The 27,003-nt window shown below is 37.5% G+C and overlaps 1 protein-coding gene across 1 annotated transcript in view; it reads left to right on the top strand.

Moving 5' to 3' along the window:
* The window catches only part of NELL2 (neural EGFL like 2), a 140,036-nt gene that overhangs the window by 62,086 nt on the left and 50,947 nt on the right, over positions 1–27,003 (top strand). The window contains exons 11-13 of the mRNA XM_015854888.3: positions 1,858–1,960; positions 5,017–5,145; positions 17,177–17,302. Of these exons, the coding sequence (XP_015710374.1) occupies positions 1,858–1,960; positions 5,017–5,145; positions 17,177–17,302 (358 nt within the window). The remainder of the gene's footprint in view (positions 1–1,857; positions 1,961–5,016; positions 5,146–17,176; positions 17,303–27,003) is intronic.

Genomic DNA, 27,003 nt, shown 5'->3' with positions numbered 1-27,003 from the left:
ATTCTTTCTACCTACCAAAGTCATGATGGTATGGCAGTTTGTACATAGAGTTCAGATTCTGTCCTCTGCTCTTAAGCCTGCTTACAGCCTTCCCTTTGATGTGCCCTGGTTGTTTGCTCCTGGAGGGAGAGCCTCCATCCACCCGCCAGGCAAATTCCTGGCAATTTTCAAATATCTTCATGTCTTTGTGAGAAAGTGCGTATCTTACAAAGAAAAACTGGTGACCATTGTCCTACTGTCATTGCTTTTCATCTGAGCTTAATTCTCTGAGTGGGTACTTTGAAATCTTTTGAAAAAAAGGAGGGAGAACAAAAAATGGTTTTGGAGATGTATGTTTCAGTCATATTGTTTTCGGGACTGTGAGCTTATATTTCTCAGTGTGGCACCTGAGATATTAATTCTGTGATTAATTTGCAGTCATCAAAAGTTAAATCTTTCATCTTTCTTGTATGTAGCAGATACACACTATTAACAAAATGTCTCTGTTGGCTCTGTTGCTCATCTGTGTTTTCTGGATGATGCTGGATGTTAGTGAACTGCCTGCTTGTCCTGGTAGAAATATTAAGCAGCAGCTTTGATTCATAATATCCTTTTTCGTGGTCTGAAGTACACATTTCTGATGAGCAACTTTGTGAATAGCATTTCAGAGTAGAATATCCCTGCACTTTAAAGTGTCATGGAAGTCATATGTTGGCACTATTATAGTGACAATGGAGTTGTCGTAAAGGGATATAATTTGTTACCCCAACACAAGACAGACTTGATAGGACTGGCACAAGTATTGATTTTATGATTGGAGGCCTATGGCGAACTATCAAGGTGGTGTGCAGAATTCCTTCTTTCAAGGTGCACGTAATTTTAAACATCATAAACAGCAATTGTGTGTGCTGTAGGCATGCACTTATGCACTTTTCTGTTTAAATATTGTAAGACAAGTGAAGTAGAGATTCTGTACCAAATTAAAATCTGTTTAAAAATAATAATAATAATTAAAAAAAAAGCATTCCAGACTACTCCAGTGTTATTTATATTGAAAGTTATTTTCTTTATTTTGAAAGACTGCTGGTTTTTGTTTGTTTTGGTTTAGAGTACACATCAGCATCTGGCTTTATTTAGTGTGATTTCAGGTTTGGGCTGGATTGTTTAAGGTAAAATTTGGGTGTTAATTTTAATTTCATTTCTATATATTGTGTTTAAAGATGAATTAAAATCATATGCTAAACCTGTAATAATAATACATGCAATAACATATTCACTAGGCATTTCTTTGCATGCAGAAATACAGGGCCCTGAATTCAGTGAGCTCATATTTTATCTGAATTGTTGATTCCATGGCATAGGAGGAATGTGTTATTGCTTTGTTTGTTTGTTTGCTTTGGTTTCTGTTTTCGCTTTATCAGGAATGGAGCACATCAGAAGATATTAAATGTGGTGTTTCTGTGGCAGCCTGATTGCTAAGATAGGCATTTCACTATGGTCATACTGCAGTGATTGTGTGTGACCTGCATTAAGTGTCTGAAGATGTTCAGATGACATCTTGGCATTAGATGCTTCCAGATGCTGGTCCAAGTGTAATAGGAAACCTTTTCCCTAAGATGGAATCAGTGCCTGGCAAGTTGCCTGATAGCTAAAATAAAGAATGAGAACTGCTTCTATACTTTCTCTTACTTGGAAAGGTTTTAGCACAGGATAGTTCCTGATGCTCCTGTTGTGCTGTGCTGTCCTTTCAAATGGTTTTTACAGGTGTCTGGGTTTAGTATAAGTACTTTTTTTGTTTCTACATAACAATGCCAAAAGCCAACTAAAGTTACCCTTTATCTTCTTCCGCAACCACAACCAATTGCTTCCATCTAACAGGACCACAAAATGCAGCGTATTCCAAAAGACAGTTGTCCACCTTTGAACTGCCCAGAATCTCAACAGATCCCATTATCTCACAGTTGCTGCAAAATCTGTAAAGGTAAGAAAATAGCAGGACATATATAAGCTCATTGAAGTTTTGTTTTCTTATAGATTACACAGGCTTTTTTGTGATCTTTTTTGGATATGACACTCCTACACATAGACTTTGTGAATCTGAATAGACAGTTCCTGCATCATGATGTCTAAAAGTTGTTTGTAAAGTATCTAATAGTGTAAATTCTGTAAGGCATATTCACTGGCTCCTGGCTCCTCTGTGTTTAATTCTAGCCTGATGTGGGTGAAAAATCAAAGGAATTGTACGCATCATTAGTGATTTTCTACCTCTTGCTCATTCTGGTGTCTGAACAAAATGAGACTGGAAAAATGCGTTCCCCAGCATCTTTCTAAAGTGCTTTGAGATGTCTGCTTTGGAGAGCAATTTGTGCTGTGCAGTAGTTCAAAGAGTGTTGATTTGTTTGGAGTTGTACTGTGCATCTACAAGCAGAACCTTTTAGTGCTGTTTGGTACACTGTGTGACTTTATCTGTTACACAAGTACTGGTCATTTCCAAAGGTGCTGAAAGTGTTCTGTCTTGAGTCCAGTCTTTTGATCTGGAGTAATATCAGTGTCTTCAAAGATATAATCAATTGCAACTTCAAGTGGATATGTCTACTTCTCCTAAAGTTAAATAATGATAAATTGGTACCTGGCATGAAAGAATATGTTAGATTCTTGGGTTGACTTTAGATACACTTCAGTGAAAAGAATATAGCTAGACTTGTTTTGCTGCTGCTCAGTGGAACCACGAAGGATATGATTAATGACATCAAGTAGAGAGATAAGAAAGTAGAAGAAAAGAGCTTAAGAAAAGATGATAGCTCTTGAAGACTATCACAGTAAAAAATAATTTTTTTTCATGATAATTATCTATAAAATCTTGTGTGGTTTAGAGAAAATAATTCTGTGTTTGTACTGCCTGGCAGAGCTAGAAAGTTTTAATATATGTCAGATTAGTGCTTTCTGATCATTTTCAGTCCTACCTGAACGATGCTACCATGGCTTCTCTTGGAACATAGATTTTATTCTTTAAAAAAGAAGCATTTTTTAAATGGCAACATTAATACAGCTGAGACATGAATGTTAAGAATCTTTAGAAAACAACAACAAACAAACAAACAAAAAAACCCCCACAAAGCAATCCTATCATCCACTTCCTGAATAGCACATACATTCTTAGGTATGAAATGCCAGTCTGATACAAAGAATTCCAGACCAGGAAATCAAAAAGTATGACTGTTGCTTTCTTATTGACTCAGACTTCAACGAGGAAGACAACAAAAGGTCAAAGCGCAGATATCACTATAGGCAGAGGTTGCTCTTGACACATATTTTTGCTATCATCAGTGAATACTGAAAAGCCTGTAATGCATGTAGAACTACAGAACTTTTTGCTCTTAACATAAATACTATGTTAGTCAACAGCATTGCAGTAGTTATGGTAAATAATATCACACAAATAAAATTAGCCAAGTCTCTTTATCTATAGCAGAAAAGAAAGAACTGTAATAATCAGACTTCACTACAGTGATGTTTGTATCATGACTATGTCAGTCATTGAATTTAACTACTAAAACCTTTTGCCTGTATGGACTTACCTTTCTTTTCACCTTTTCAGTGTGATTTCTATTGCTTCACATTGCTTATGATCTGCCCATGTTCAAAACTGGAGTTAGAGTTTTCTTCCCAGACTTTTCTGATGACAACATACTCATGTAATTTAGGGATAGAAGATGATTTGTATCAAAATTTGAAGCAGAAGCCCAGTGGAGTGTTAAAAATAATATTCTCTACCTCCAGCAAATACTTGTTTGTTATTTCCTAAGAAGTCAGTGTCACAACCTGATCCTAACTCGCTTACTTTTCGGAGTTGCTGCTATTACACCAGTCTGGTGCCCTGAACCTGACCCAGGTTCCTCAGTTCTCCCATGGGAGATTTTGAAACAAGGACAGAATTATTGGCAAAGACCATTGAAGTATTGCTGATTGACCAATTCTGATGTTTCAGTTAAAGAGGAAAATGTTAAACAAATAAGACTGCTGAGAAAATAATGGAGACAAACATCATACCTTAATAGAAAGATGTGGAAGTTTGGAATCTTCAAGTCAGGTACTGCAGCCATCTTGGATATGGCATAATAAAGGCTGATTTATTAAATAAATTTCAGTGAGAGCAAATATAAGATATTAAAAAACAACAACAGCAACAACAACCTACTGAGTTAAAAGGCTCATTCTAAATCTTTTAGCTTGGAAAAGAACTTCAGAATCTCAAAAATTAATTAATTATGATTAAGTTGCCATAGAAAACACACTTAAGAACATTTGAAATAGTAAATTAAGAGTAGAAGAAAATAAGGAAGGCCAAAAGGTAAGATTTTTAAGAATAAATTTCTCTTAAATGAAGTGGCAGAGGCAATCTGGGAAGAGTTTTTAGTCAGTGGAGCTTGAAAGAAAAAGATAAAGTGAAGAGTAAAGCAAAACACGTCAATGTAAATCAAAGACTTTTAGTTAAATGGGGAAAGATTGCAAAAACACTTGGGAACGTAAGTGCTAGGGGGGAAAAAAAAGTAATTCCATTAGTAAATGAGCTAATGAATGTCTAAGCTACTGAGCTCTTTTATAAAGTTTGGCCAAAAAAAGAGAAACCATCGACAATAAAAACAAACAAACAAACAACAAAAACAAAACAAACAAACAAACAAAACCAACAAGAAGCCTGAAGGAAGAAAAATGCATTGTTATGAAATGTCCTGTAAAAGTGTTTAACAGTGACAAAGAGATGGTAAGCAGGTTTTAGCAAGCCACCTATCCAGCTGCCTTCAGATTAATGGCATAACCTGAAACTGAAGCAAAGACCTAGAGACAGTCTGATCCCGTGGCCTTTACTGCTCCTTTCATCCGCTGCATGCTTGATACAATTTGGTTTTCTGTATCTCATGAACAATAGAAAAGTACTCTTTGACTTTACTGGAAAAAGATAGCACTGTCTTTGACAGGGGTGGTTTATAATCCCTGGATTCTTTTTAATCCTCAATCATATTTGTTTCTGAATAGGCCATGACTTTTGCACTGAAGGACATAACTGCATGGAGCATTCTGTCTGCCGGAACCTAGATGACAGAGCTGTCTGTAGCTGCCGAGATGGCTTCAGGGCCCTTCGAGAGGACAATGCCTACTGTGAAGGTAATGCCTTGCAAAGATGCTCAGCTCCACTGTGTAACTTGCTGTGGGAAGACTGTATTGATTCATGAGTTGTTAGAGTGATGGGCCTATTAAATGTGATGAACGAGTTAGACAGCTTATTAATAAATAAGCTAAAATAATAATAATAATAAGTTATATTGAGCAGTGGTTTATAATTTTAGAGGCTCTTCTGATAACAGGGAACAACCAGCTACTTAATCAGAAGAGGTTTTGCTAAAATTCATATCTTTACATTCTTATCCTGTAATCCTGTGAGACAAAACATCCCCACTGCAGCACTGAAAGCCAGTCTTCCTTTTGCTGTTACTCTTTCTCATGAAAACTCTGATTCTGCAAGCCCACACCATTAGTACCAATTTGGTTCAGATTTAGCCAGCTGATCTGAAAATTAAGTGTCTCTGAGTAGTCTACAGTACTCTGTAGTACCACCTAATACCAGAACTATTCTCTGGTGACAGACAAGTAAATGGGACGGATTGGGGCCTTTTAAGAAGTTCCTTCAGCTGAATTCTGCAAAAGTTAATTCCTGTGGCTTACTTAAATTAGTAGCTGCATTAATGCTTATCTGTAAAGTTAGATTTGAGAATTCATGTCTGTTTTCATGAAAGGAGCATCATCTCTGCTTAGTGTATGTGTAAGTCACTTGATAGAAGCCTGCTGTAAGTAGAACTAAAAGCCATGCAGAAATAAACCTCCCAGCAGGCATCTGACACCAGGACAAGCTGTGTAGCTTGTTCTTTGTTGCAGCACCAGTCATTTTTGTCACACATTCCTTGGGGACTTACACAGAGGCTAAGGTTGCAGATCTGCATTTCAGGGAACTCATCAGCCATTTCCATTTTGCGGGGGGCACTGAAGCCATGGAATCATGGCAAAATCAAGTGCTTAAAGAAGGTTTTTTGTTTTTTCCCTGCAGCTGCATTCTTTCCCCGTTGACTGAAAAGCAGAAAAACAATTTATGCTCTTAGTGATCTCCACATCACTCAAATTAGAGTCTGTTGCTATGAGAAGAACTTGCCAGGCATGTAACAAGTACAAAATAGAAAGCTTCTTGATCATTGCTGTTGGTGAAATGTTTAGATGAAGACACAGTTGATTATCATATGCAAGATCAGTGCATCCATATTATAAATGGATATAGTGGTTTGTGAATTCATGTGAATTCACAAATTTTTGGGAAGATTTCTTAGCTTATATGCTTCTATTTGTGCATCTGACATTGTTTCCAGAATTAATCATATTACAAAATTAATCATGTATACAGATATAGAAAATGACATCCTAAAACCATATATGATTTAGAACCTGCCAGGTGGGGTTCTCTTAGCCAAGACTGAAGTTAGGGCTGTGTTGTTCATTGAGTCCCATACTGTCAGCACACACTGGAACTGTACACCTTTTGCATATGAGTCAACAGAAGGCTTTGACTGGTCATCACTGACTGAGTGTAGAGGGTGAATGCTGGCAACAGGGGGAATAAGGTCAAGATGTAACCTTATGGATGTGGAGAGGCAGGGAACCAATGAGACTGTAATACCTGTTTAGAAATATTATTATTTCTGCTCCCATTGGTAGAACTTCTCCTTAAGGTAGAACAAAAATAAAAATATTGGAAGCTGGCTTCAGTATTCGTGTTTAAAAGCTGTGTAAGTTTTCTTTGAATGCTGCAAGAGTTTCAGTTCTGTCCTAGAAATAACTAATGCTTTTCCAAAGCTATGTGATGTCTTTAGATACTGTTATGGTAGATGCCTTTATGCTTTGTATTAATATTATTTATTAGTATTTGTGTCACATTTAACTTTCCTTTGAGGACTGTTAAATGAAATACTTTTAAGAGCTGGGATTTCCTCATTTGCATGCTCTAAGCCTCATAACAGTTACTATGAAATCTACTTTCTGCCTGAGGTTGTTGTGTGTTTTGGGATAACTTCCGGATAGGTTGGGTATGGATTATGCTGCATGGGTGCCTTTGAATACTGAATTCTTGGCAGTTGTCTCAAAATGATAACCACCCTCCATGATATATCTGAGATAGTGTTGAGTGCCCACTGTGTTTGAGGTGGTGGATCTACACTGAAGAAATTTTTAAAGATACTGTTTGTGACTCTTAGCTGCCAGGATATATTGGTGCACCCAGAAGAGTGAAATTTACTCAGGCAGCAAGACTAGACATCAGCTGAAATAAGATGGTTTGCAAATAATCTGCTTGTGGCAGCTGCAAGTGTTCATCTCCCATCCTTGAACTTAAACTATATGCACACACTGCATCATTTCTCAAATCATATATATGTGGAGGTGTCTTTGTGATTTTGGGGACAATGACTGGAAGAATTTTTTGAAATTGGAGTTTCTGAGTTAGAAATAGTGCTCAATTATTTCTGTGCAAAATCTGATTTCACTTTAGGAGCATTACTACAGACTGCTGATTAAATAGGGAGGGTGGTAAGCTTGAGTAAGAATACGGGAGAATGTAGTGGTGTTTTGTAAGCACTAAGTGCTCTTTTAGATTTTTACTGTAACACTACTGATAACACACCATCGTTTTGGCTGTTGAACAGTGCTTGTGTGGTGTCAAGGCCTTCTCTATTTCTCATTTCCCTAGCAGCGAGTAGGCTGAGGTGGGCAAAGGCAGGGGAGGGGACTCAGATGGGGGAACTGACCCCAGCTGGTCAGATAGATATATGTCATGGAATAACCTCATGCTCAGCAATAGAAGCTAAAGCAGCTGTTGCTTGGAGACTGAACATCAGTCTGCTTGCAGGAAGTGGTGAATTACTGCATTTGCATTTGCATTTTCTTATTTTTCCTTTTTTTTTTTTTTTTTGCTTCCTTCGCTACTTAAATTGATTAATTTGCCTTAATCCATTGGATTTTTTTTCTTGCTTTTACTCTTCTGATTCTCCTGATGATGGAGAGGAATGAGTTACTGGTGGGTGCTTGATTGCTGGCCACAGTCCCAGATCTAAGTCATGGTTGTGAGGGCCACAACATTCATCTTTTAATACATGGGGATTCAGTTGTACTTCTTGCACAGAACATGACATAGCAAACTTATCTCAACAATATTTGGGAGCATTTAGTATTATTAAACATACCTTTTTTGAAAACATTTTTTCCACTTTTCTTGTAACTTGCCATTTTCCTTCAGTAACACTCCCAGTTTCTTCTCTGTTGCTGTGTTTGTCCCGATTTCAAGAACGGCAGCTGAGATAATACCAAAGACTGAGTGACTTTGTCGACATTTGAGAATTTTATCAGTTTTACTGATAATTTTCTCTTGAGGGGTGACTCAAGGGCGTCTTCAGCGTAGAGATCTGCATTTGAATAAGCTGTCTTGATTTTAATAATCTTTGGTTGAAGGGAGTGAGAAGTCTTAGAGGATAAACCATGTCTTTCCAAAGTAGGTTAGAAACAGCGCTTGGTTGGACCTCATCAGGAGGTCCAAATTGCAGTAGGATATGTTGAATCATATTGGCCTTCTGCAGTAATCAATGACACATTTTCTCTTTAAGGCTGTATAATATTGAAAAGAATATGAGTAGACTAGATGATGATATCTGAAACACAGATAAAGCCCTGAGTATCTAAGTATATTACTTTAAAGCTTGTGAGTAATTAATGCCATGCTATTTGCTAGCTTTGCTGTCTTTTCTCTATGCACAATATTCTTTGGGTGAGTCCTAATTAGGAGCTCTGTAGTACTGCTTTGCTGAGGTGAGAAACTCACCTGAGATTTCTCTCTTCTTACCTAAATTCTTACAAATCTTGTTTCTTTTTCTTTTTTTTTTTTTTTTCCCTCCAAGTGAGCTGTGGCAACAATATCTCATATATTTAAGAAATAAAGTTCCTCATCTACATCAACTGGTAGTATTTGAATCATTTCCTTGTCGTTTTGAGTTGGATTGAAAAGCTAATAAAGTAGATAGAAAAGCATCCATTCCAGGGAGGCAGGATGTTCCTCTCAAATCTCTATTAAAAAGCAATTAAAGTATTTATATTAAACATAAAATATTCATATTAAGCAGTTAATGCATTATCAATTATTAATATTTTTTTTCTTAGCAAAGGCAGAAGATGCCAACTTATTTCCATCATTATGTAACTGCGAAATCTACATGTGATGAATTCTGATGTATCGATGTGGCTTATCTGCCTCAGTTCTTATTCAGGAAGATGATAAAACATTCTTAACTTAGGACGTAATGGAAATATGCTTGTCACTGGTGCACAAAGCATGGTACTTACTTGTGCACCAGCAGCTCCACTGCCTATAACAATGGCAAAGTCTGTACGTTTACAGTTTTCAGGTTGTGATTCAATGTTATTTGATTTTAATTACTTCTATGGGAAGGATGTGACAATGGTTTTACTAAGAAAAAAAGCACCTGAAACATATCTTTACAAAGGGATTTTTGTAGAATTGTTTTTAAGCTCATACACTTCTGGTTCCTGGTTTTCTCCTACACATCATTAACCATTTTCTCCTTGCAATAAAAACACATGCTGTGTTTTTCTGTAAAGAGAAATTAAGGCAAATGTATTCATAAGAAGTGTTTGAATTGGCAATCTAAATAAGAGAGAAAACAAATGAAACTTTAATCTTGTTCTTGTTTCATTTGTAGCTGTGGTATGACTACTGAAAGAGTTAGATGATTCCACTGTGCTCAAGGGTACATGAATCCCTATGTAACTTTTCCAACCTCAGTCTATATGTGCAGTACATCCTGTGGTGTGTAGAGGATGGATCCTTAAGAGCTGTAACAAATGCACAGAGATGATAGACATTCAACCAGAGTACATTTAAAATATAGACTTTTATAAACCACGCAGGGCAATAGCAGCCACAGAAATTGTATCTGTTATGATACTCCAGCTGGTTGGGCATCTTTTGAGAGATGAGTTGTGATACTGACGTTTATTTTTGTAGATAAGACAGTATTTTACTGAATAGCTCGTGGGAATATGCTACATGCTTTACATTATGCCCAAACTCAAATGCAGTCTAACCCACCCACATGGTCCCTTAGCATAGATTCTATCCTATATGCATACATCTTTCTTCTGAGGACAAGTTTTAAAATACACATGTGGTACAGTTTGATATATACTAATAGTTTATTCATAAAAATACTCTCATTCTTCATTCTTTTTCAGAATAGTGGAAAACAAAGTATTAAGAGAATTATTGAAATTCATGGTTGAAAATGATGAGATGCTGACATATATATATACATTTTTTAAAAGGATTTGTTTAGCAGTTGAAATTAATGGGCTTATATCAAACACACTGTGCTGCTGAAGGGAAATGGATCATGAGCTGTAGTTTCAGTAACTTATTCTGATTTCTGGAATTCACTAATTAATCATATGCAACATCATTTTTATTCTCAATGTGCAGCTACATCAGCCTAGTTATTTGGTGCCTAAGGAGAGCCCCCAGGATACTTTCATGTCTGACAGATAGCTATATATAATTACTTGTTTTATCATGTATACACTACCATATGAATTAATTATAAGAAATTAAATAGTAAGAAGATACAGTTTGCCAAGTAAAACATTACATGATGGCAGACAATATTTGTTTTCAAAAATTTCCTGTGATATATATTTTTAAAATGCATAATGTCTGTGGAGTCCAGCAATGTTTTCATGAGGCTGAAACGAAGATTGCATTTTCTTCCAAGAGTCTGACTTGCATGGGAAGCTGCTGAGCACTACTATCTCCTACTGCATGTTTAACAAGGACAGTTTTTTCTCAACAGTCTGTCTTCTCTTTCAAAAACTGGGGCAAAGTGAAATAAAAACAAGTCTTTGTACTGTTGAAAATCATATTTCTGAAATGCTATAATGTTGTATTGTATCCTTTCAAAGCTATCTGGAGCTTCTGTCAAGGACTGTAGACCTTGAGTGACTTTGACTTTATTTTAAGCATATTTTCAATTCTAATAGCCTGCTCTCAAGCTGTAGGAGTCAGGCAGAAAAATCATGAACTTCAGCCAAGGATCAGCGATTTAAAATAACGTAAAGGGAAGACCACCAAGTTGTGTACCATGTATGGATGTATATATGTTAAGTATGCAGTTTAAGTGGGGGTAAGAAAAGAGCACAGCTTATATGAGAATTCAATAATTAGAATTTATTTTTAGTCTAATTGGTGCTTTAGCAGTCTAGTCAAGCTAAAACAACCCCTTATTAGTTCAATTACAAGAGTGCTAACGCTTATAATCCAACTCACTCAGTTTCTCTTAAGATCCATTAATAATTCAATAAAAATCAATAGACACAAGTGGCTGCCCATTTCCTCTAATGTTAAGCTCTTATCCTCTCTGTACATCATTACAGTGAGACAGTGGCTCAGGTTTTTTTGCTGGAAGCAGGGTAATGTGGATGGTGGAAAGTATTTTTTCCTTTTTTTATTTTTTTTTTCATGTATACTTAATTTTTTATTTTATATGTTTGAACTCAATACATGTGATACGTTTTTTTGCAGTTGATGCACAAGAATAGTTACACTGTGACTCAGGTCCTAGTTTTTCCCTCTTTTGAAGGAACTGTAGAAAGGTAAATCTAAAAATGAAGAAAAAAGTGACAGAAAAAGAAAGCCAGCAAAGTCAGAAAACATACACATTTTCACTGAGTAATTTTTCTAGGCTTTTACTATCTGTTGATAACGTTAAACTGGTTTGGTACAGGACTGTGTATTTGAAGAGAAGAAAGAATCAATGATCTACAAGGTGTGAGTGATGACAGCTAGGCAGTGCGGTCAGATGGGATAAATAGCACAGGAGACTGTGAGAAAGTACCCAATTTTGACTGAAGTGGAATATGTCAACTGGAAAATCTGCTGTGCTGGATATGGTAAAGTGAAACAAAAGAGCAGCAGTTGATTTGTGACTCACTATAGAAAGAGTGGTAGTTAAACTTTAGGTTCAACTGATGATGGAGAGCCTAAGAAGACTGGTGGGAGGAGAAGCAGCAAAGGCTTGGCTAAAGCCCAGAGGTGTTTTGTTTGCTTAGACTGCAGGTGAGAAATGGTGTGTACAGGAAGTGATTAGTGTAAAAAACTAAGTGTGCAAGATATGGTGACGGTGAAGGGAGCCTGGAGAAAATAAGTGTCTATAAGTACTGTTGGGGAACTGTGAGAGACCCTACTATGAACGTTTTTATGGAAGCAATGGAGTGGGGAGTTTAAAACTTGAACAAGTTGAAAAAGTGTGAGAATGAGTTGGTATGCTTGGTGGCAAAAAGAAGAAAACAAATACTTTTACAGGTGAGTGAGCCAATGGGAACTTGCTTTAAAGCTAGTAAAGCCTACTCTGTCTCTTTTAAGTAGAAGAAGCTGGGGAGAGATGGGCTGAAAACAGGAGGAAAAGGAACATGAGCAAAGAAGGAGACATGGCAGAAGTTACTCAGACAGGTGAAAGGTGCCAGAGAAGCTGGGAAAAGGACTGTTGTCAGTGGAGGGAAGATAAAGAGAGGAAAATGTCAACTTTATTCTTTTGTGCAGGAGAGATTGTGTTGATTTTGAATCCACATTTTCTCCGGCAGTGGTTGCTGTTGGTTGCTCACTGTTCATTCTCCTCTTTTGTCCTCCCTTACCAGGTGACTAGCATCTACTGATCTTCCGATGCCCTTTTTCTAGGTCAGGGAACAGATTCTACTTCTATGAGTGTAGTGATAAAAATAATAAACTGAAGTCTGTTTGCAGTGACTGTCAATACTGGCATCCATCCTTGGAATTCTCACAGAGGGGTCCCAGGCTCACAGGAAAGGTGAGCAAATGACACCCTTGCACTTAGCAGTGTAGCCTTCAGGTCAGCATGGATGTTTGCTGATGAATTTGTGTGAGAAAGGTGGAAAAACTTTGCCCTGCTCAGCAGGTAAACGTGGAACTTCCCATTTATGGGCTGTCAAGATGGATCCTTCTATAACAAAAAAAGTTTTTCTGTTTTTGAATTTTAATAGGAGGTCTAAACTACTCTGCTCTCATGTGCAGAGTAGTTTTTAATGCACTTAGAAATACATTTTCATATATATGACCCTTAATGGTCCTGCTTGTTGTCCTCCTATGTACCTAATACTATCTGTTGCAAAAATCCTGTAAGAGCTTCTCCCTGCTAGCCATATGCCTCTGTAAATGTGACCAAGGAGACCTTTTATGCTTGATAACCAGTGAATTTTAAAGAAAATGACTGGAGGCAAGACACTATCTACAAGGGATCCTCAATTCTGGAAGCAGATTTCCCTCTTCACTTTGCGGCACAGATTTACTGAGTTAGTACCAGTCTCATTTGTTCTGGCAGGCTTTTGGGGAGGATAAGGGTAATGATGGATGTTGAGGCCTAAGGAGAATCTTTGTTGGCTTTGGTCAGCAATGACTTATAAATTACAGATCAATTTTTTTCTTATTAATGGGATTGTTAAACATAACTGGGGTTTTCATTCTAGGGAAGCAAACTCATTAGGGTACAGCAGTAAGGGGAGTAGGGAAAATTTTCCTGGATTATGTATTTTGCATAAATTTTGTAACTGCTTGAGTGGTAAAGAAGAGGACTTTGGTTTAGAAGTTTTTGCATCTATAAGTAAATAGTTGAAGTGCAGATTCCAAATACATCTGCACTAACCAATTTTCCCAGAGGTACCTCTTTCATCTACTCCACTGGCAGCAGAGCAGGTTGATATTCTCCATGACTACGTTGTTGTCAGTATGTCCTAGCTGGTGGCTCAGCATCACATCACAGACTTAAGGTACATGAACCCTTATTGTTGGATCTTTAGAAGCATTGGTGTAGTGCATCCATTCCATTGAACTGATGGACTTAAAGATCTTATTGGCTAAGCAGTAAGACATTAATGGGCATTAATATGCTAAGAAGGCTTTTATTAAGGTAAATTAAGAGAAATGTTGTAGGCTTTCATAGATAAAGAAATACATCAGGTTTTCTGTTGTATGAGTACATTTGCGTCTCAAGGTGAATAAAAGGCTAAACCGGTGTTTCAACCGGTATGGAGGACAAAAAGACTTCTATTTTGGTAGTGTTAAAAGAACAGGTACTGAACTTCTTCTCCGCCCCAGTTCAATCTTCAATCTATCAGTTTTAACTGAATATATACAAAGCTAACGTGTAGAGTTCTAGAGGGGGAATGGAATTACACATTTTTGTTTGGTTTTGTTTTTGTTTGTTAGTTTTTTGCAACAAGTCATTTGATTGCTGCATTATTCTTTTTGTATTAATTATCTTTTGTGTCCACTGGCAGTGTAATTTAATATAAACTTGCAAACTATTCATAAAAGCAACCTCTTATCAGATGTGTGTCCATGATGTGGAGCAATGGAGTTTTTACAGTTGCTTGGGGTGTTTTGGTGCCAATATAAGATAATAAAGAAGTAGTAGCTGTAGTACTTTTATTTTCTTCACATTCTTCATGGGCACTATAGAGAGCTGGCAGGGAAAGTGTTTTGTTTTCTGGTGAGCTTTAAAAATCAGTTTGAAAAAGAAATCAGCTTGGTTTGAATGAAGCACTTCAATTCAAAGTTAACCTGATTGTTTTGTTGTTGTTATAACAAGTGAATAAGCAAAGCTTTGAAATAAATCCAACTATAAATAAAACATTTTGCAAAACCTCAATACATGGTACGTTGGCAAAATGAAAGCTTTTATTTAGAACACTTCCAAACTAGGAGGTTTGAACCATTAGCATTTTTGGTCTCCTGTGGCTTTTTACCCAGCAAAGCAATCATTAATGCAGTTCGCAGAAAGTCCTATTTAATGTTTTTGAGGCTTTGGATTTTTAAGTAGAATTTTCCACTGGTGTCAAAGCTGGCTCATAGGCAGTCTGTTGAATCAAAGAACATAAGGCCCCTAATTACTCAAAGACTGATGTTGTTACTTAAATATAAATCAACACCATTAATTTAATATGGAGTTGAGAACTGGGAAAGTGAAAGCCACGAGCTGCATCATTTGTGGGAGTTTCTGAGGCATGTGCTGTTGCTGCCAACTGCTTGTGTGAACTGTACATCTACTTTTCTGCAGAGCACCTGTATCTATTTCAGCAGTTTGGGCCACTTTCCACTTTCTGTGCAAAACAGCTCCCACTGTGGAAGACTTGTGATAGCTTCACTCTCTTTCACTTTCTTTGCTCATTTGCAAAAAATGCATTGCCTCTTTATGCTCACTGTGCTCGCTCTGAGTGCACATTTATTTTTGCATTTATGTGTGTGTGTGAAAATGACAAGTGCTTTTCCAAATGAGTACCAGTATGTACACGATTCTTCCGTGCCTACAGAGCTTACAGGGAAAGGAAGGAAACCAGCTGAAGTTTATTGGCTGTGAATCTCTTGGGAACTGGATTTGTGAAAAAATAGCCTGGCTTCACCCTGCTGAGCACTTGTCAGCTTCATGACTTCTAGTGATCTGTTGCCAGCTACTCCAGTAGAGTCCCTGGGATGTTTGCACTGGGCGGAGAAACTGGGACCGTATATGCTGGGAAAAACAGAAGTGTTTTCTGAAGCTGAATGAAACTGAAAAATGACAACAGGATCACTTGTAGTCAATGTGTCACATTCTTTTGTACTGTTAAGCAAATTTTCTGGTGGAAATGTAAAGGTAAAAGCAGTCAGTGAGTACACTGAGTGAGTACCCATTGATTTTAAAAGGCTGGGATGAGGAGGAAGATTTGGAAGGAAAGCATATGACCTAAACAGGAGAAAAGTACAGGAATTAATATTGTTGGCATTTAGGAAGTCAACTCTGATTTGAGTTTATATATCCATCCTGTTGCTTTGAACTATCATCAAACTCAGGAACACCACACTGTTCTCCATCTGGAGATTTTATTTTCAAATCTGAAAGCTGTAAACAGCATTGAAAATAGGGAGCAAATTAAAACTGATGAGCAGGAAAAAACACGGCCAACAATACACCCCTTTGATTTGTGACATACTTTTCTAGTAAGATTCGGTGACACACTGCAAGACACACTGCATGACAATATAACTAGATGTACAGAGCATGTTAATAATGCTGTCTTTATTATTGCTATTATGGGAACAGCATGTTACTGATTGCTTCCAAATTAATATTACTTTTATTCTTTGCTGCATAAAAATAGTGTGCAGAAGCTGCTTTGTTATTTGTGGTGTTTTCTCGGTCTTACCACTGAAGTATTGCCTAGCACAATAAATAGTACTAATTTTGTAGCCAAAGCGAGTATCCAAACCAATTAGGTTTTGAAGTCCATAACTACAGTGACTGATGTCTGGAGTTTCCTCTATAGCTTAATGGTGCTGAAGGTGTTCCATCCCAACAAATATTTTTATCAAGTTGCATCTTTTCTCCATCAGAGCACACATTATTTAATAAACCATATTCTTTCATGTTCTTTTCAGATATGGTGTTTGTATGTGCATCTGTGTATTTATGTATTCACACACTCGCATTTATATATTAGAAAGTTTGTAAAATATATGAAGTTACTAATTGCCTACTTCATAGCTCTATAATAAACTTCTAATAATCTCTGGTGTCTTTGCAGAACTTATCATATTCCTTACAGGTCCTTCCCAAACAGCAGTGCCTGTTAGCTCCAAGGCATGTGGTATACACAGTAGTGTGTTTCTGTACTGGCACCTGCAGTGACTACACCAATACAGTGATGGATACCACTACTGTGCTGAGGCAGTTGGTCTCCTGTTTTGGGCCTCCAGTTATTTTTTCTGTTCTTCTTTAAACCACAGAAATAGCAGCACGGGCACTTCAAAAGGACTCAAGAAAGATCCAAGCCACTGTAATCTCCTTTGTAACTCCACTAACAGCTGTTCACAGAAAGCTCATGCTGCTCCTGTTGTTTGAACACTTGAAGCAGTTGTTTAAAAGTGGAAAGCAAAAAACTTTCCAAAATACATTGCTTGTCAAGGAACTCATTATCATCGGGAGTGGGGTATGGAACTATATTAAATAATGCAGTAGAAATTGACTTATCTTCCTCTTTATCCTGTTCACAGATATCAATGAGTGTGCCGAGGGGCAGCACTACTGTCGGGAGAACACCATGTGTGTAAATACACCAGGATCCTTCATGTGCATCTGCAAAACAGGATTTATACGCATTGATGACTATTCATGTACAGGTGAGAGGGATATGCTTGCAAAATGAAATAACAGGGTGGTAGCGTTTAGGAGCACTTATATGTTTCTTCTAAAGTTAATCTTGGTTAGATTTACAAAATATCTACGTGAAACATTAAACGGAATGAAATAATGACAAGAATATAGTATGGTAAAGCTATTACTTTATTACAGATTATGTACATTGCATTGTTTGCCTGGAATTATAAAGAAGTCAGGTTTGTCTGACTTCATGGACTTGGGTACTGACAGAAAGTTAAAGGGAGGAGGCTGAAAAACAAGAGACCAAAAGTAGCACTTGGGAGTACTCAGTTTCCATATGGAATACCAATACAACTCCACCTGAAGACAAATGATGCTTCTTCAGACTTCAGTCTGTTTAGATTGGATGCATATTAGATGTTGGCATTGCTTTTCTTTTATCGCAAGTTATTTTATGGTTATGGGATGAAAACTGAATATTTAAAACTGTCTTCCACACCAGAGCCAATCCATTTGTGAATGACCAAATGAACCATTGTAAACAACTTCACAGGAGCATTTGGTGCCTATAAATATAGCAAATGTATTTCTCATTGCTCTGAACACTATATTCCTCTTATTTGCTGAAACATGTTGTTATGAAGTACAAATCAGTTCAGAAACTCTGGACAATTCAGTGTGTGGAAAACTTGCTGGAAATCCATTGCATATCATCCATTCCAAGTGGAGGTAGGCTTTGTATTTTCAAATAATAGATTCTACTGGAATCTGCCTGATGGCTGGCAAGATGAATTATTTCTCCTCCACACTTCCTATGATCAAACAGAATAATCTAATGCAAAAGGAAGTGAGGTAGTAGCTGAAATAGGTTTGTAAGGTTTCAAATCTTGAGTCTCTCTAGGTTGGATGAACTTTAAGTCGTGCAGTGGCTTTGTGTAAGTCTGAAAAACGCCACTTGCTGTGATGTGGAAACCAGGATTTCCTTGGAGTTAAATTATAGTGGGTTCTGGATACTGAGAGGCAAACATGAGGGATGCTATGCCCATTCAGCTGTCGAATTTCCAGTAGTAGCAAGCTAAGATAGTTAAGTCTGTATGCCACACAATACATTTACTTTTGCTGGTTCCACCTCCAGTGGAGGTGTTCGTCTGTTAGTGACATACGTAGAGTTGTGAGAATCTTGCATGACATTTTCATTGAACAGCAATAAATGAAAGGTCAATAATGTCTTAAAAATTGAGTGAAACATGGGAGATTTTTCAAGTCATTTCCTTTGATCAGTAAATGGCATTCTGTGCCTGTGTTAATCTGCATAGATGGCGTTGAGCATATTTACAACACTGGGGCAAGTGGCAAGTGTATATATTTGTATGCAAGGCTGCCATGATTTTTTCACCCTTCAGCATATTCTTTGCTGATTTGGGGCTCTATTAAAGCTCCAGATGTATGACACTTTTGTGTGCACCCATCTGACCAAATATAAATCCGAGGTAAAGCAAAGACAAATAGTGAGTGCATGTTGGTGTGGCTTTGAGATAGAGTCTGTAAAAGTTTTAAGCTACTAGCTTGCTTAAAATTGTCTTTGCTGAAGAAATTTATTGTGTTATGAGAACCACCAAAAGCTCCATTTAATAACAGCAATGAGTACAGGACATTACATGTTAATAAATCCATGCAAAATGATAATGGGAAGGAGTTTGTGTTGATAATGGTAGTACTTTTCCATCCTATGAAATTTTAACAGCTTCAGTTTGGGCAGCTGTATTTGGATATAACTGATTTTTCATAAGCAGTGTTTATTCTTGCAGCAAATAGTTTACTAGGAAATCTCATTGTGCTTCATTTTTTATTTTATTTTTTTCCCTTTTTTATTTGTCTTTATTTTTGACTGGAGCCTTACTGGCATCCTGTTAACTTGAGACTAGAGAAAGAAAATCATTTTCCATACAGGTTTTGTTTAGAGAATCAGGGACAGTAAAGTATTTTATGGATCTCAGCCTGCATTGCTCACATTTGCTCCATGTAAGTCCATCAATTTTATACTGCATTTTATGACTGTAGAAATAAGCAACTTTGCTACTTCTAGATTCCAGATCCAGCTTGTCTGTGTCCAGCACGGCTCCCTGTACATTGTGAGCTCATGTCACCTGGAGATCATTCTGGTTAAGCTTCTCTTTTTTTGCCATGCTGATGATAGTTCCTGAAGTTAAGGGCATAAACCAAGCCTTTTTATCTGGCACAACAGTCAATCAGTAAGGAAAAAAATAATCATGATAGACCAAAAAGATACGTTTGCAAATTAAGGAGATATTTTAAAACATTTTGGAAGAGTGACCTAATTAACTCAGTGTATCTTCAAAATTAAGGCTTTGCACTGTCCAAACAATATTCGTCTGGGTTTTTTATTCTATTTGTCAGGTTTACTATAGAAGCTGCACTGCACAGTTGATGTATTCCTTAGTTGGTACAAAGCACTGATGCTTACATCTGGCAAAAATGAAAAGTGGAAAACATGTCTGTAAAGGAATAGAATTTTAAAACCTATTCAAACACTGATATGCAAAATATCTTTATGTTCATACCATCAGATAGCCTTTGTTTTATATAATTTGTGGAGAAAGTGTTGTAGGACATAACATCTGCATTGCTCCTTTCTGTTTTCCTCATGATACCTGAAAGCGTCAGCTTTGATAGCATCAGCTATCAGCTGCTATGGAAGGGTATATGAGGATGCCTGATGTCACCTACCCATGAGAACTATGCTGTAGAAACCTCACACAGATGTTTCTTATATGCAAAGTCAGTCCTGCATGTCCTAGGGATCCCTTGGTACTACAAGAATACTATAAGCATCTACAGAAAGCCCAGGCTCAAAGATTGGAGTTGATGTGATTGCATAAATCTACAGTTCTGCCCAAATGTATCAGTGCTTGCATACAGAAACTCCAAAGCATTTTGACTTTTTCCAGTGTTTGTAACTAAACTCTCTTCCACAGAATTTTAAGTTTTTGGCAAGTCTCTATTTGCCATACTGACAATTCCAGGTTTTACTTGCTGGCTGAAGAAGACAGATTTTTAATGCTGTCCAGAAACAACAAGAATAGAGTAAACAACTTCTTTCTGTGTTGCTAAATGCTCAATTTTTAAAATATATTTCAGATCACACTGTTTCTTGTAATACTGTGTGATCAAACCCAGTTGTGTAACTGTAGCTGTGCATGAAATACCTGGCTTGCTGCAAGCTGGACCTAAGATTTGCTAGCACATTATTGGGAATGTTATTAAGTAGGAATAAGACGCTTTTAGCTTAGAATTAATGTGTCGTGCACACAGGATTGCTGAAGCATAGGAAGATATTGAAAAGATACAGCTGAACCTTGATGAGGCAGGTTGTGATGTGAGCGACGTCCTCACAGCTTGCTGGCAGACTAACATGGTGCCTTATTGTTCCATGCTGATGCACGCATGCCTGCATATGTAATTTATCAGTCATTGATCGAAATGGAAGAGAGACGTAAAATCAGTGGCATTTAAGGTTTTTTCTCCTACATGAGACATTTGAAAAGAAATCTGTGCTATCTGTCTCTGTCAGAGCCCTGCGCACAAAGGACTGATTTAGGCAGCATATTGCTGTTTCCAAAGCAGCTCCAGTGTCTTTTTTCATGGCATCTTTATTGCAAGTTTTACAATAGATCTGAATTACATTATGATTTTCACAACAAAGGATGTAATGAAGACATCAATTTCAGATTTTTTGTTATTTGTATTCATCTTGGAAGCAAGTTTCACAGGGTTAGATTGAGTTAGTCACAACCGTATTTACACAGAAGTCTCTTGTTCATGGCTGATTTTATGTTCAGAAATCAATCAAGGCTATGAGAAGGGGAGATGAGTCCTAAGTTGCACTAATATGCCAAATGGGTGCACGAACTGCAAATTAAAGGCATAAAAAATATGCCCTGGGCTACCATGCTTTCCCTGATTTCATATTGTCTCATTCCCCATCCACTTTGCTTCACAGAACCTGAAGTGTTATGGCATTGCACTGGGGAAGGCAGGCAGAAAATGGCACAGTGCTCTGCTGGGATAGTTTATGTGTGTAGCAGCATGTGGTACCATCACTGGTGTATATGATTAAACTTAAATGCCTTAGTATTTTTCTGGGATAGTAATACTGGCATCCTTACTCTGTCTGGGGTTATGAAAATGCACAAGCTGTTTTCTTGGCTTGAAAAAAAACACAAGAGTTTTCTTTCTGAGCATAAGGGTGCAGATGGCCACCTCTGGTGTTGTAGTGTAATCCACAGTGGGTAGCAATGCTCTGAACACAATCTTCCTGCACCATTTATTTTTATTTAACTGAAAAAGGGAGAAGTTAGGAAATGAGAGATGAGGGCTCTCTCTTTTTCACACTTTGTTTCTAGCAGTGAGGAATTCTTACAGTCTTCAGAGGATGTTTAATCATATTTAGTCCAAGCACAAGTTGTTAGTTTCCTAAATAAACTAAACTGTCTTGGGAACACTTACCTAAGTAACCCATCAAAATGGAGCAGAAGAAAGAAAACCCTGTGGGAATCAGTGCAACATACTCCTTAGATCACAGTAAGACAGAGAAAGATGTATGCCTTCACCCAGAGAATTAATGGATTTTCCAAGCCCTGGACAATTTGTAAGGCTCCATTTCTGTGCAGTCACATGAGGCACCTATTCTCTTCTTTATTCCACTTCCCAACCAGTGTGGAAAGTGATTCTTGTGGAAGTTGCACCAGAGTAAGTTTAGGTTGTATATCAGGGGACACTTCTTTACAGAAAGGTCTGTTAAGCACCGGAATAGGCTCCCCAGGGAGGTGGTTGAGTCACCATCCCTGGATGTGTTTAAAAACTGTTTGAATGTGGTGCTCAGGGACATGATGTAGTGGAGCGTTGTTAGGGTAGCATGGTTAGGTTGTGATTGGACGTAATGATCTTTAAGGTCTTTTCCAACCTGAACAGTTTTATAACTCTATGATTAATTGGTGCATCTGTGGGCTCTTTGCCTCTCCTATGGGTGGGAGCTCCCATGGCAGAGGATGGGGAAGTATGGAGAAGGCAGGGCATTTTAAGTGCCTCCAAATGGGCTGCTCCATGCTTTATGCTCAGTGGTAGCAGCTAGAGAGGCATTGGGAATCTCTGTAGGCTTCAGGGCAGAGACTTTCAGATTGTAAGTCTTCCATGACTCCCTATACATGTGATCTGTGTGAGATGTCAAATGACATGACCTACTGAAAGCGGTGCAACATTTGTTGGATCTATTGGGCTTTAACTGGGTCTATCCAGCGGTAACTCACTAGCTGTTCCCTCCACCCCCCCACTATATTTAATTTATTTGTGTGTTTCAGAGATTTTCCAACAGCATTTCTCCTAAAATGCTGTCAATGCATTCAGTGTTTGTTTGTTTATTTATTTATTTTTCAGTAGCCTCTCTCAGTAAACTGAAGTCTGATAATTGCTGCTGCAAAAATTGCCAAGAATCGTGGTGGTAGCATTAAGCGACACCTGAAATGTTCATTCATTGGAATACTGGCAACTCTGCATATTTTCCAAATCAAATTAAATCACAAGTCTGTTGCAGATTGGAAGAAATTCCAAGAACAGCGTTAAAATAATTAACGGTCTGGGGAGATTGACTTGGCATATGGGGAAGATTTAAGGAGAAAACTCCACTGTTAGCTGCATAATGATGATGAGTGTACAAAAAGTAGGAATTGTGGTAACAGTAATGCTAACTGGTAATGTCTTCAGGAGTGTAATGAAGGGGAAAGGGCAGAGGAAAGACTTGCATCACTGTGGATTGGTGATCAGTACTGTTCCAGTTATTTTTTATGTCTGACCCACAGACTACACCCTTAATATTATGGGACGCTTTTGAAAAGAAGACAGCTGGTCATAACGCATAGACAAGGGCTTGTCACGTTTAACCTGATTGGTTCTCATGCATATGATGTTATCTCACCTATCTCTGTGCTTTCTTCGCCTGATGCAGCCATTTTTGTTTTCTCACTCTGTTTTTCTCACTGGCCACACTGCTGTGATTTATTTTATGTTTGCTTTGTCCACAGTAGTCAAATCTGTGTCCCTTCTAAGCCCTCCTAAGATTTAGTTCCATTTATGTAGATAGTTGAAAACCATACATCTACCTGATTTTCTGCTAATGCCAGTGGATAAGCTAATGAAGTTCTAGGGGAAGGTCATTATGAATGTTCTTCACCAATAGTTCTGTTCCATTTGTAAGGTCAGTAAGGTGATAGTCCTTGCTACTCCTAGAGATTGACCCCACCTGCTATGGGGAGAGAGAGAACTTCTAAGGGCTATTTGGGTGATGTCTCCACTTAAGGAGGATGCCTGCTGGCTTGGTATTTTGTGAAGCACTGACACATGTTTTTTTTTTGAGTTCATATGTTGTAAGAAACATCTTTAATTTTCCGGTGTCTGTGCTTGGTCTGGGTCAGAGGATGATGGGCTAATGCTATTCTTCAGCAAATGAAAGAGTTTCTTTTAGAACTGCCATATTTCCTCCATTGCTTTTGAACACAAAGTATTAAAAATATAATCCTTAGCAGAAATTGGAGTTACCTTTGAAGGTTTATCTTCTGCCTATCTTTTGAAGTCTCAATATTAGTCTCATACACCTCATACAAAACCTGCTTTACATGCACCAATGCTTGATTTTAACTGTCCTCTCAGCCAGAGTATATGCAGATCTGTTTGTCTGTTAGTTGTTGCTGTTATTGTTGAGAAAGCAAAAGATTGGGTCCTCTCTCTTTTTTCTTCATTAATTTTTTTGTTAACAGTGTAAATCTTACAAGGATACTTCTGAGAAAACAGAGATGGGGTCTTCACTATGCTAATGGTCTCCATGTTATTCTCTGAGTGCAGATGCTCAGCTGCTAAACCCAACAGAGGCCTGTGATTTGGCTGAGATAGCACAGGTCAAATACTGTTTATGATTCAAGGCTATCAGAGGTTTTGCTGCCAGCCTGGTTGCTCCCCTCCTATTCTTGCTAAATACAGCTATTTTTATCAGGGGAATGTATACACTACTTTTTTTTTTTTAATTACCTTGGTACTCTGACACTCTTCAGATAAATGATTTTGCTTGACATTTAGAAATGAAGTTCATAAGTCTGCATTTGCTGTGGGATTCCATGCAGATTTCATTGGTTTATTTTTGACTTGTAAATACATCAGTTCTTTGGGTCATAAACAGTGAGGGAAAGCACATCCTATATTGTACAGAAGAAACAGTGCTCAATGGCAGAGATACTTGAGGAAACCTCTGTTGTACTGCCCAGATTTTTCTTCCAGATACTCAAGAAAAGTTGCAGATCCAGTTAAGTATCATGCATTTTTAGTTATTTGTGTTCTAACTCTACATTTCATTTCCCATGAATGAATTCTGGGAAGCTGAAAGAGAATGTTTGTCCTTAGTTACAATGCAAAATAAAATCTAGCCTATGTGTGGGGAATGTGGGCTATGTTTTAGCACCTGCAACCCCTTCTTGTAAGATTTGTGTAATTGGCTGGGATGAAAACTAATAGGGGACTGATGTAATCCAGGCTTCAATTAAGTCATCCAGCTTTTGTTTTAGAGCTGCACACTCATCCTTAATTAATGGTATAAAAATGGCCTACTTTTCCACACACGTAAGAGCATCCACAAGTCATTGCAGAGATAATAGGAGCTGATAGTGCTTAGTACATTGGTAAATGAGGCCACATGTTAATAAGTGACTAAATATGGCTACAAGATGCAACTTTATTCAACACTGCTGTAAACCCTTCACTGCTGCAAAGAAGTTTAAAAATGTCTGTGATCTCAGATCAGTCATATAGTATACTGACGTTATTATTTGAAAATATAGTATTATGAGGCATTATGAAAATAAACTGTTTTTTGCTGGATTTTTTTCCTTCACTTTGATGAGGTCAGCAACATTTTGAGTTTTCCTTAAGTTCTTCAGCTTGTATAACAGCTGAACTCACTGGCCCTGCTTAAAAAAAGGCTAAGAATAATTGTACAGTATGATGCAAGAGATAGAGAAATAATGAAGCATACTGACAATGACTCCTTATAATATCTCTGTAGTGGCATTCAGTGGCTTGAGTAAGGAAATGCCTTAGAGAAAATATGATGAGGAGCTCTGGATTTATAATGATGTTAGATGAACCATCTGCCTTTTCCATCTCTGATTTTGGTGATTCTCCCCCAAGTTATATTAAAAGTAGAATGAACAAACATGCATTATGAAATGGTGTAATCCCAAACTCACTATGCTGATGGTGTCTTGCCATACTGTCATGGTTGCTGTTAGCAATAAACACTCTAGAAGTCAGCTTGTATGTACAGAGCATTTTCAGCTCAAAACTCATTTGCCTCTGATTTCCTTTACTCGGTACAGTTTCCATTCTGTTTTACCGTATGTCAGCCCACACTAATCCTCAGACTCTCAATCCTCTTTCAGGATAAATTCTCTCCTATGTTGTACAATATCCGCTTTCTAGTTGTGAGATAATTCACAAAGCTAATAGAGGAGTGATCATTCAGACTGAGCTTGTTGCTTTGCTACTGCATTACTTAGATAACAACAGAAGTCATTTTTATATATCTGCTATATCTTATACAAAGAATATTTGGCTTTACTTGCATTGGATCAGGTTATCACTGACAACTTAATTTTGAGGCTGTTTTGATTTGAAACTTTTTTCTTCTAAGAGGATACTCTTTAGGTCTCATTTCCTCCTTGGTTACTGACCTAGTTCATAGCCACTGTACATCTGGCTAAGCAATTAACGGCAGGATTGATTTCTTAGCTGATCAAAACCCAACACACTTTAAAGGGCCTTTGGTAGAATAAAATTTGAGTCAATAAAAAAGAAAACATATTCAATTGACAAATAAATGAGCGTGTAATCTTCAATATCAGATCATTAATTCTTTTACAGAAATTATTCATATTTTTGCATGATAATCACAAACTGTGAAAGATAGACTGCAAAGATAAGGGAACTCCACAGGCAGTTTCTTTGAAGTTGCAAAGATCTTTCTGGCTCAGGAGAAGGGAGTCTGATACTGTCATGTCATTGAGAGAGTCAGAAGTGAAGGCAGTTTGATGGCTTGCATTTACTGTGTCTGAGCCAGCTGGTGACTGGCTCATGGTGGGAGAGCTTAGCCTGATCTCACGGGAACTCTAGCCCAGGCTAGTGAGGGGTGGGAGAAAGGTAGCTTTTGAAAAGAAGCAGTGGAGTTATTTAAATTATTTGTTTATGATGTAGTCATTCACATTCAACACATCTACAATCAAAATCAATATAGCCATGTATGTATATGTACATGTTTATAATCAGAGATTCCTGAATCAACTTGTGCCTTTTGCTTTTTCTTGAAATCTTTTGAGATCAACATGCTCTATGCTATATGACAAATTATTTCCTTAACTTGTGTTTAATGCAGTCAGTAAATTCATAAAGTCACTGTGACTTGATATTAGTCATCATTGGTTACAAATCCTGCCTGGGTCTCTTGGATACTTTTTTATCAATAATATTCACTGGTGTTAGTCTTTCAGACTTGTGATTTTTGACTTACAAGAACAGGTCTATCTATTTTGCTGCATCAAACTGTGTCTTCAAATTAGCAGCCAAAAGATTTTGGATTTTTAGGTTACAATCCTCTATTCCAGCC

The sequence above is a fragment of the Coturnix japonica genome, chromosome 1 (genome assembly GCF_054131305.1).
Source record: "Coturnix japonica strain WE chromosome 1, WE-NBRP24, whole genome shotgun sequence".
NCBI classification, from domain to species: Eukaryota; Metazoa; Chordata; class Aves; order Galliformes; family Phasianidae; genus Coturnix; species Coturnix japonica.
Note: the sequence above shows the minus strand (reverse complement) of the source record. Positions and strands in the feature narration are given on the sequence as shown.